This window comes from Triticum urartu, chromosome 4A (assembly GCF_056163025.1).
Source record: "Triticum urartu cultivar PI428250 chromosome 4A, HENAU_Tu73, whole genome shotgun sequence".
Lineage (NCBI taxonomy): Eukaryota > Viridiplantae > Streptophyta > Magnoliopsida > Poales > Poaceae > Triticum > Triticum urartu.
Window position 1 is genome coordinate 578,137,768 of NC_141876.1, and position 11,914 is coordinate 578,149,681.

The window sequence follows — 11,914 nt, forward strand, 5'->3', positions numbered from 1 at the left end:
ATTGTTATTGAAGCAAACTTATAATTTATAGCGCAAGATTTGTTTTTTTCATACTGGCGGCGATCCAGATTGCAAATAAACACCCCACTATAACCATATACGGAAAAGAAAATATCAATAACTACACATGCATACCTCTGAAAAATGTCGTAAGGGAAACAACAGATTTCCCATCGCGAGAGTGAGAGAAAGCGAGCGAGCGAGAGAGAGAGAGGAAGAGAGAGGGGGGGGAGAGGGAGAGAGAAACGCCTTAGGATTAACCATATTCAACACACATTTTTTGTTGTTTTGTGTGAACACCGAGGCCATCGTCGGCGAGGGTGAGGAGGATAAGCGGCAACACAAATATGATGTCTCGCAAAAATAAAGGAGATGGACCTATTGTGGTCTTGAGTGATGGTTATTGAGTTAAGAACGTGTGTTATGTTTTCTCTCCCATTGCAACGCATGGGCTCTTTTGCTAGTATAGGGGAAATCATATAGGATTCTAGTCTAGTGTACAAATAAAACAGCCCCACATAAAAAAATTCCTAATTAATAAATATCCATATAGAACAAATCACAAAAGTATTCTATATTGGTATAAATATAAAAATTCCCTCATTGAAAAATTCCTAAGGGCTTGTTCGGTTAATCCCTCCCACAAGGGATTGAAGAGGATTGGAAGGGATTGAGGTGGATTTTGACTTGTGGGGGATTTAATCCCTCTCAATCTCCTCCAAACCCCTTCAAATCTGAAGGAACCAAACAAGGCCTAAGGGAGAAGAAGTGGGCTGGGCTTGCCGTGTATAGCACAGGTCAAGCAAGGGAGAGGAAAGGAGTTTTCTGTAAAAATATGTTCAAGTGGTCACGAGGTATTTTAGGATTTTACAGTTTTCAGGCTTCCACGGAATTCCAGTTTTCACTGGATACGTCTGCCCGAAGGTAACGACAACAAAACCTTCTAACTTGCCAGTTTTGTCACAAATCCATCATTTATGTTACTCCTGACTTATATCGTAGAGTATATGCAAACTTAATATATTTTTTCTTTTCCAAAACGGAGAATATGGGAGAATAAGACAACAAACAGCCTGCAAACACATCATTTGCTTTTCTCGCAAGCTGATATAACAACAGCGTGTAAACGAATTAGTTATCTCATTTCTCAGATAAAATGCCTCTCAAATGACACAGCGGCATCTAGACGAATTAGTCGTCTCATTTCTCACAAATGATCACGGTCACAAATTACAGAAGCTGAATTGTTCCAGCATCAAGTATCCTTTCGCTGACATTATCAGGTAGCGGTTGCAAACAAGGCTCCAGTACTACACTAATCACAACACTGCGGCTCTGCATCAGAGCTGTGTCTGACCTATGCTGAGATCCAGGTGCACAGAGCCACGGCGACGTCTTCGGCAGCCACAGACCAACGGAATGAAGCAGCAATTTTCACTTCTTTGAAGAGGTGCCGAACCCGCCAAAGCCCATCATAGCAGCAACATCAGGATCAATGTCCTCAGGTTCATTCTGGCCAGCCTGCTCTTTCTGAAACCAAATCATACCATGTCATTACAATTCTCAACAGCTCAATAAACTGACAGACTGCAAGTCAAGTCTCGTGTTCAATGGAAAACACGTACGTAGTAGAAACAGGAAATTACATACACATAGGCACACATAAAAGATTGTACTTATACCTTCTTTTCTTTCTTCTTTTCTCTGCGTTGACGCTTCTTCTCCTCCTCCTCTTGCTGCTGTTTCCATATTCTCTCATCCAAATCTGAAGAAAAGGCCAAGAAGCCAATTTTAAATTTCAGACAGCAATCTGGTATACAATTCTGTGGACAATGAAAAGAGAGGAGAAATGACATCCTAGATGATGTTTTCGCATTGCATCACCTTGTTCACTGAAGCTGGCTGGGTCCTTCCTCTTCTTAAGTGCCTCAAACCGTTTTTGCACCTGCGGGCAGAAAGAGTTATTAACATTGAAACATATGGAAGGCAACCATGCAACTATGCAAGCAGCTGTCCACTTGGCTTAGATAACTCGAAGATTTTCATTTTTAATTTGAGATGAGATGATAAACCAACGAAATAACCAGCGCATGATGAATAATGATTTTAATTATTAGATGGCCTCGGGTCCAAAGGACAAGCTTCAATTTTTTTTACCTGTTCGAGTGATGCCCTTTCAACACGCATAGACATGCCCAATGCTCGCTGGTCTGTCAAATGTTCAAACCATAAAACATGAGACTGATGATAGGCAAGTTTGCTAGACCAACTGAACTTAAAATAGAGTTTGCAGGTACTTACGCTTCTTGCCATTTATATGATCCAAATAGTTGGCTGAATCTTTAACAACACACTCACATACTGAACAGTAGTATCCAGCCTGCCAGAAAGTTGGTAAACTGAGAACAAGCTTTTGTGCGATAAACTGAGCATGAACAGTATCTAGTTAATCATTAATATTTGCATCGTCCTCCAATCCAATGGCAAGCAAGATAAATTATGTAGCAATAGTGTTGTTCTAAATATCATGGATTGGTATGTTAAAGAAGATCAAGCAAGTGATGAATCAAACACTAGTGAGTAATGACTGATTGTGGAAACATGAGACCAAAATCTAAAGAACACCACATACAACAGGTCTTCTGAATTAAGACCCCACAGAGTTCTCAAGTAGTACAACGAACAAACAACAAGGAATCACATACTCTGGCAGAATGTCTATCAAGTAAGCCAAACTGGAAATTTTAGTGTTTTATTACAAACATTGTCATTTCTTATCTAAAATAACAAGCCCTGTGAGATTTTGGGACAAACCTGCTGACTCAAAGGTGCGATTGGGGTTACCACCTGAAAAGGAGGCAAAATAATATGGTTAGTTATACATTTACATAATAGAGCGTCTATTTTATCTATACAGATTGTTATATAGCGAACAAAAAAAAACAGCTTATCGATGATAAATGAGTAAATGACCAAACCGAGCCACCTATACAAATAAAACATTCATACATGGACTTAAGTTACTAATATTTTGCAATGCTCATTCATACTTCTAATCATATGCTGGTAATATCAAACTGTTAATCATTGTCCTAGTCATGTGCTCGTAATATCAAACTGTTAATCATTGTCCTAGACTCCTGGTATATAGTAATACAGCACAGCAGCAGTACTACTCAAAGGAGTTCTCCAGTAGAGTCAATCTAGCCACAACCTTACAGAACACTATAAAAGTCCGCTCTTCGTAAGGCCTTGGCTATTATATTCTTCTTATTTGGCTAACTCAAACTAGTGAATTTACCATTCGAGCCTGGTCTTTGACAGGGAAACCATGATTTCTTTTTCTTTTCGGAAAATGATAAAGAAACAATAATGGATCAACCACCGCAATGATTACATAAAGAACTGCAAGTTAGGTTGTCTCTTGCATAGCAGTTGAGAAGAGATAGGTAATGAAGAGAATTAATATATAGTGGATCGAGCTTTTCGATCTCGCACGATTTGCACCGGCCCAGAGTTCCTTTAAAGGAGCAGCAATCCTCATCTAGTGGAGTAGTGCAACAATTGATGGCCTCCGACTCCGATCGCCTTCGTGCCCTTAAGGCCTTCGACAACACCAAGGCCAGCTTCAAGGGCCTCGTCGACACGGGCGTCACCACCATCCCCTCCATCTTCCACCACCCTCTCCATCTTCCACCACCCCCTCCCCCTCCGCCATTTGCATGCAGACCATGAGCACCACTTTACCATCCCGGTCATCAATCTCGCGGCTGCCGTGGGTGCTACTACTACTACCACACCATCTGAGCGAGCTGAGCTGGTCACCGCGGAGATGGTGGGCTTCTTCCAGGTGGTGAACCATGGCGTGCCCAAGGCGGCCATGTCAGAGATGCTTGTAGTGTTGCGGGGCTTTCACGGGGAGCCGGCGGAGGCCAAGGCGCCCTACTACAGCCGGGACTCTCGCCGGCACGTGAGGTACCAGAGCAACTTCGACCTGTTCCGGTCGCCAGCGGCCAACTGGCACGGCACCCTTTTCATGGAGACGGCGCCGGAGCCGACACCGCCCGAGGAGATACCGCCCGCGTGCAGGACCATCGCGCCCAAGTACATGAGGTTGGTGCAGCAGCTGGGCCGCACCCTGCTCGAGCTGTTGTCGAAGGCACTGGGCCTCCGCCGTGAGCACCTGGAGGAGGATGCTGCGTGCCTGGAGGGGCTCGCTAGCCACTACTACCCATCCTGCCCAGAGCCGCACCTGACGTTGGGCACCAGCGCCCACCCCTGCTTCCTGACCGTGGTCCTCCAGGACGCTGTGGGCGGCTTCCAGGTGCTCGTCGACGGACTACAGGAAAATGACAAGAAGAAGTCAGATGTCGTCTGGGTGGACGTGCCGGCAGTGGCGGGCGCGCTGGTGGTGAACGTCGGCGAGTTCCTGCAGCTCGTCTCCAACGGCAAGTTCAGGAGCGTGGAGCACCGCATGGTGGCCAAGAGTGTCAGGCCCCGCGTCTTCATGGCCTGCTTCTTCCGGCGGCAGGGCGCGGCCACGTCCACACGAGTGCAACAGCCAATTGTCACCGACGGCGAGGCGCTGTACAGGAGCACCACCATGGCGGGACTGGTCCGGCGCTACAGGGCCAAGGGCCTTGACAGCAACTCTCTGCTCCAGCACCTGAGGCTCTGAATCCATCCGATCAAAACTACAAGCTAGTTGCTCGCTCAGCACTCCAATCATAACCATGCTAGCAATGCAAGATGTTTGGATTGTGTTTGTGGTTCGAATTCAATATATATGTATCCAAGCAATGCAAGATGAAATTAATCCTTTTTGCTTTCCAAAGTGGACATCATGGAATGATTGGACATCCAACACAAATGAAACAGGGAGCAAGATACTGACAACGTCTTAGTTCAGCTTCCCCAAATTTACAAGAAAAGTCAGGGAACCCTCCCCGCTTTCATTTCAGCAGGCTCATTACAGGCCAAATTATATGTCACCAGAACGCATGGATGCAGAATTGCAGATGCAGTTTTCAGAACCTGAAACATGGCTGGCTTGTTGGCCTTTCCATGAATTGCAGAAAGCGTCAAATTAAGACTAGCCATGGCAAGATTATAGTACATGCACAGAAACTGCATATCTATTCTTGAGTACATTTTCTGTATTCTGACTATATATACAAGGGCGCATCTACTTGACTGGTACGGTCGGATGAACAATGAAATTCCATGATGACATTTGTATCCTTTTTGGCCCTTCATCGACTAAAATCCAAATTTCATGAGGACAAGATAAACAAACATCATGAACATGGTAAACTGTACCATAATTAAAATGTTATGCAAATAAAGCATCCAATTCTTAACGAGCTTAGCTGAAGGGGGACTCCCTACTTTCTTTCAATATATATATTGACATAGTTAATTTAGTATGGTGTCTGTCTACAACTGCCAAATACAACAGTAAGCATATACGGCTGTTTGACAGACTCTGGGAAAATAGCAGCATAAAGAACATACAATGCCATGACATACTAAAACACCCAATACCCACAAATCAACATCCAATAATTCAAATCAAGCATAAACATGAAGTCTCAGATACTAGGTTGCAAATTAACCTAAATAAGGAACTTCCAAACGCACCACGCGAGGCGTTACAGATATACATAAGAAATCGAGGAATCACACCCAATTGGGTTCACAGGTTATACAACAATGACGAAACATGGAAAAACATAATAAGAAACTGACAAACCTGGGTTTTACCAAGACGAGACTCAAGATCAACTTCATAATCCCTATGCTTCAAAGGCTGTCTTTGCACAGGAGGGCCCCTGTCTGACGTTTGTAGAGGAAATAATTCAGTATTGCATGATCATAACAGTAAGGCTGCAGATTTAATAGAATTAATAACTTTAGACGGAGTGCATACCCTTGCCTCTCCGGGCTTCATCCGCATAACCAAGGGACAAAGACAGAACAAATGTTAGCACTGTATTGAACAAGAGAGACATATGAATATGAATATGATTATGTTTACTTTTCAAAAAACAGTAGGACATCGTGGAGGACCTTCTCATCCCGCTCTCTCTGTCGAGCTCGCTCCAAGTACTCCTCCTTATCAAATTTCCTACGGAAAGTGTTATCCACACCTGCAGGCTACGCATCATAACAAGCAGAAGATCAGCTCAAAATCCTCAAATGCACCACACTGGGTTCTCTACAGACAAAAAAAGAATTACGAGTAGGAGCAACTCACATTGCCAGACATCTTGCCCTGTCCACCGCCAAGCAGCTGCTACCTACGAATCATCACATGTACAAGAAACATAAGAAACAAAACAATAATCTAGAACAAATTGTTGCCACATGACAATCGACAAAGCGAACAAAACATGCCCCTGCTCAACCATCGGAGAAGCTGCTCATGATGGCAGCGGGACTTGACTCATTGAAACAATATGCATCCTTAGGCTGAAAATTAACCAGCGCAGCAAACTATCCACAGCAGACTGCATTGTTTTCGACATAAAAAGAAGTATGGGACAGAGGTGCCGTTGATATGAAATTCGAACCACACATCAAATCAAAACAGATAGAGCATGGCATAACAACACAGCATGGTAGAATGTCCATCTTGTAATATTTAGCATTGCATGAAACTGAACCGAATGAACTGGACATCGAATTGAACCCTAATACGACGGGGCACGGCAGCATAAACAGCAGAGCGTTCCACCAATCAAACTAACCAAACGTCGAAGGATTAGTTAACCCTAGCCTCCATCAGGGACGAACGGATTATGAGGACGCTAGGAGATCAGAATGAAGGGAGCACGGAACTCACGGCGAGGGGATCCGACGGCAGGAGGAGGGGCGCCGAGGAGCGCTTGCCGCGGGCGCGGGGACTGGCGGGGAGGGAGGCGGCGGCAGGGGCGGTGTTACCAGCCCTTCCAAGTTGCAAGAGCCAGCCGGGGCGGCACCAACACGGGCCGGTGGCGGCGACGGCGACGGCGACGGAGACAGCGACGGCGGGATCTCCGGGGAGCCGAGGACGGTGGTTTTTTTTTTTTGAGACAAAGCCGAGGACGGTGGTGGGAGGGAGAGCCGAAGCAACCAGATGTGGCCTGGGATGGATGGACCGAGAGGCTCGTGGTTGGGCTGGGCCAGATAAGGCAGGGGCCCAAGTTTGGTTTTCTCAAATCAAGCCTTGAGGCGGTAAAGTGGCCCGGATGCCCATGGTGTCAACGCCACGGACACCGGCGAGTGAGAGACGCCGGCCAGCGGGCGGCAGCAGCCTCAGAGCATCTCCAGCCGTTCGGCCCCCAGGGCGCTAAAAAAAGCGGTCTGGGGATGAACCCGTGCTAGTTCGGTTCCTAAGGGCGACCTAGCTCACAGTCATGTCCCCAGACGCCGTTTCCAGGACGCGAAAAATTCAAACTTGATCGTTCCTGCTCACAAAAGGCAGCGGGTCACGGCGTAGCGGGAGCGTTGGGGAGGAAGCGTAGGCGGGTGGCGAGTAGTTGTATGGAGAGTACTGCACGCCGGCAAAGGTGGGAGAGGGCGTGCGCTTGAAAGATCGTGGGTGTCGCCTAGAGGGGGGTTAATAGGCGTTTTAAAATGATTACGATTTAGGTTTGAACAAATGCGGAATAAACCTAACGGTTAATTTGTCAAGCACAAAACCTAAAGCAACTAGGCTCACCTATGTGCACCAACAACTTATGCTAAGTAAGATAAGCAACTATGTGATAGCAAGATATATGACAAGAAACAATATGGCTATCAAAAAGTAAAGTGCATAAGTAAAGAGCTCGGGTAAGAGATAACCGAGGCACGCTGAGACGACGATGTATCCCGAAGTTCACACCCTTGCGGATGCTAATCTCCGTTTGAAGCGGTGTGGAGGCACAATGCTTCCCAAGAAACCACTAGGGCCACCGTAATCTCCTCACGCCCTCGCACAATGCAAGATGCCGTGATTCCACTAAGGGACCCTTAAGGGCGGTCACCGAACCCTTACAAATGGCAACCCTTGGGGGCGGTCACCGAACCCGTACACTTTGTCAACCCTTGGGGGCGGTCACCGGTACCCGTCAAATTGCTCGGGGCGATCTCCACAACCTAATTGGAGACCCCGACGCTTGCCCGGAGTTTTACACCACAATGATTGAGCTCCGAACAACACCAACCGTTTAGGGCGCCAAGGCACCCAAGAGGAACAAGCTCTAAGGTGCCCAAACACCCAAGAGTAATAAGCTTCTCAAACTTCACTTCCACGTATCACCGTGGAGAACTCAAACCGATGCACCAAATGCAATGGCAAAGGCACACGGAGTGCCCAAGTCCTTCTCTCTCAAATCCCACCGAAGCAACTAATGCTAGGAAGGAAAATGAGAGGAAGAACAAGAAGGAGAACACCAAGAACTCCAAGATCTAGATCCAAGGGGTTCCCCTCACATAGAGGAGAAAGTGATTGGTGGAAATGTGGATCTAGATCTCCTCTCTCTTTTCCCTCAAAAACTAGCAAGAATCCATGGAGGGATTGAGAGTTAGCAAGCTCAAAGAAGGTCAATAATGGGGGCAAAAACGAGCTCAAGAGATAGGGAACCATTGGGGAAGAAGACCCCCTTAAATAGGTCCCCACGAATCTGCCCGTTATGTATAGAACAACATAGGAGCGGTACAACCTCTATGAGCACCGGTACAACCAGTAACAGGCAATAAGCGGTACAACCAGCCCACAACCGCCCAACAACCGCACCACAACAGAGACCAGTCCGGTGGTAGAGCGGTACATGGCCGGTACAACCTCCGGACCAATTTTGGAGCGGTACAACCGCTCCAAATACCGGTTGTACCGGGCAAGCGGTACAACCTCTCCATGGGGCGGTACAACCTCTCTGTGTAAAACAGGCAAAATCAAAACAGCCACAACTTTCGCATACGAGCTCCGAATTCAATGAAACCAAGTTTGTTGGAAAGCTAATGACAAGGGCTAACACAATCTTGAGAGAAATATTAATAAGAAGCAAATAAGAAAAGGACCATAATAAAATGGTGAGAACCCTTCCTCGGATAAGACTGATAAAACCTCCAACACCGAAAACATCATAGAAGATGCATGCGAACTCCGTTTTCGATTAACTCAAGCTTGTCATCAAGATGACCATAAGCTCTAAGACTCACAAATGGAATCAAACAAGAACCAAGAAACATGATGCAAGGATGCAATGGTTTGAGCTCTCGACTAATGATACAATCAAGCTACTCCCTAGAGAGCCCCCCTTGATAGTACGGCAATCGATCCTACAACCTGGTCTCCCAACTACCACTATGAGACCGGTAAAATAGAAAACCTATCAAGGGCAAACCTTTGCCTTGCACATAATCCACTTGAGTTAGATGATGACGATCTTGACTTCCTCAAGTTGGACCACCTTTCTTGATTGTGTTGGCTCGATGAAGACTAGTTGATTGCTCCCCCATACTCCACTATGGGTGAGCCACTCTTTGGCACATCTTCTAAATTCCATTGACACCACAATGGACGGCTAGCTTCAAGCTTGATTGCTCCCCCATACTCCATTATGGGTGAGCCACTCTTCGAGTTGCTCCACTTGAACTTGCACACTGCAAACTTGATGACGATCACCACTTGATGTCATCCTCCATGGGTTGTATGAGATCTTCCTCTTGACGCAAGACCATGGAAACATACCTAACCCCATAAAGAACTCTCACGTAGACAAATGGGTTAGTACACAAAGCATAATGGACAATGCTTACCATACCATGGGATCACTTGATCCCTCTCGGTACTTCTTCTACGCTTTGTGAGTTGATCAACTTGATTCACTCTTGACTTAGTCTTGATCAACATTGAATCTTTCCAACTCTCTTCATTTGGATGATGTCTTGAAGGTAAACATGAATGATCACACAATCTTCTTCTTCAAGACATGCTTGCAATAAGCTCAACTCACACATGACCAATCTTTGGATAATTCCTTGAAAAGCACTTTGGCCATCTCAACTCACACATGACCAATCTTTGGATAATTCCTTGAAAAGCACTTTGGCCATCTCAACTCACACATGGCCAATCTTTGGATAATTCCTTGAAAAGCACTTTGTCCATCTCATAAACTCCTTGAAAGCAACACATGGACTTCAAGACAATCCTATGGACAAATGCTTCAAATATAACTCAAGGCAACCGTTAATCCATAGAGATTGTCATCAATCACCAAAACCACACATGGGGGCACCGCATGTCCTTTCAATCTCCCATATTTTGGTAATTGATGACAATCACTTTCAAGAGAGTTTATATAAGGAATTATTTATCACCATGCAACGCAACAACCAACAATGCATGTGTATGAGATGCAAATGCTTAGGTACAAAACCAAAGCAAGAAGAAAAAAACTCTCTAAACTTATCCACAAAACTCTCTGAAACTTCTCCCCCATTGGCATCAATTGCCAAAATGGGCAAAAAGCTTAGAAGGCCAATATAAATTATGTTCCTCCATAAGTTGTGTATTTCTCAACAAGAGAGTGGAATGCAATACACATATCCAACAGTAATACTTGGAGGAAGACCAACTATATTGAGGCACCAAGATTGCTAAAGGAATGATATGCCACAAGGACATAACAAAGAGAGACACAAGCAATCAAGCAATCAAAAGGTACCAATTGAAGCAAGCAATCAACGGGTATCAATTGAACCAACTAGACCAAAGATCCTACGAGCTACATGAATAAAGGATATTATGATATGAGCAAAGGAGTGTTCTAAAGAAACTAGAGAAGCTCCCCATGATTTGTGCACACATAAGAATTTTTGTATTTGGATACAAAGTGCACAAAATAGGATCACAGCTCCCCCAAAATCAATAGAAACTTACAACAAGTGCAAGTGAGCATATAGGAAACAAAACCTAGTACTTGCAACAAACACATGGTTGAGCAACAAGTAAAAGAGGCAACTTAAGAAAGGGCTCAACAAAAATGATGTGTGTGAGTCAAGGCAAAACACTTGAGAAGACTAAAGTACGGATGAGCATTAAGCATCAATAAAGTCTTGAAAGAATGAGGCACACGGTGCAAGGCCTATCATTCCCACACACAACTACAAATGGGTTCACAAGCTTACTAATAAGGATATAAAGAACATATGCTTGTGACAACCCGTCGTGAAGATAGAAGATGAAAGCCTCATCAAGACGAGGGATACCAATTAAGATGGCAAAAGCCTCATAAAGATAAGCATGAGGAAAATAATCTTCACCACACAAGAGTGCATCAAGATGCAACGATAGAAGACACGCACTCAAGGCAAAAGCTTTCACGGAGCCACCAAAGAAACAACATAAGAAAAACAAGGTGGACGTGAAAGAAAGGATATCAACTAGATATGCAACTTATCTCAAGTGTATAAGATTCTAGGTAGACGAAATCATGATGATATATATCTACAAAGAAGGATGTACACCCGAAATAGTTACAACATGAGGAACAAGATATCCAAAGGGAGGTCATACATATACCAATAAGATATTTGCTTGGAAGCATAGCACATGGCTAGATATGGTCTTGTTGTATATAAAAGAATTCCTACCACACACCCATCAGACATCACAACTAGCAACAAGAGATCATTGTTGGGATGCTTTGAGAAAGGGAACACGTATCACAAGAATGAATGAATAACATGCCATGATACAACCTACACAAGGTTGATGCAAGAAATGTGTGCATGAAGAATATGAAGATACTTGTTACCGAGTTAACATTGGAAGTATGTAGTAGATACCAATTGAAGGTAGATAGTAGTTCATTGATCATCCTAGCTCGACTCCAATAAGCACATGATGACAACACCTTCCTTGTGAGTGAGCCGAGCATCC

General features: G+C 44.8%; 1 protein-coding gene and 1 pseudogene across 1 annotated transcript; one reads left to right on the top strand and one right to left on the bottom strand.

Moving 5' to 3' along the window:
• Window positions 1-1,123: 1,123 nt before the first annotated feature.
• LOC125552911 (uncharacterized) lies at window positions 1,124-7,065 on the bottom strand. The gene is made up of 11 exons (XM_087519052.1): window positions 6,845-7,065; window positions 6,257-6,299; window positions 6,069-6,156; window positions 5,930-5,950; window positions 5,753-5,835; window positions 2,815-2,847; window positions 2,302-2,380; window positions 2,158-2,210; window positions 1,885-1,945; window positions 1,683-1,765; window positions 1,124-1,530 (listed from the first exon to the last, which is right to left on the bottom strand). The coding sequence occupies exons 2-11, from the start codon at window positions 6,266-6,268 to the stop codon at window positions 1,435-1,437; spliced, it is 609 nt and encodes a 202-aa protein (XP_087375178.1). The 5' UTR covers window positions 6,269-6,299; window positions 6,845-7,065; the 3' UTR covers window positions 1,124-1,434.
• LOC125552916 (1-aminocyclopropane-1-carboxylate oxidase homolog 1 pseudogene) lies at window positions 3,437-4,678 on the top strand (annotated as a pseudogene).
• Window positions 7,066-11,914: the final 4,849 nt, after the last annotated feature.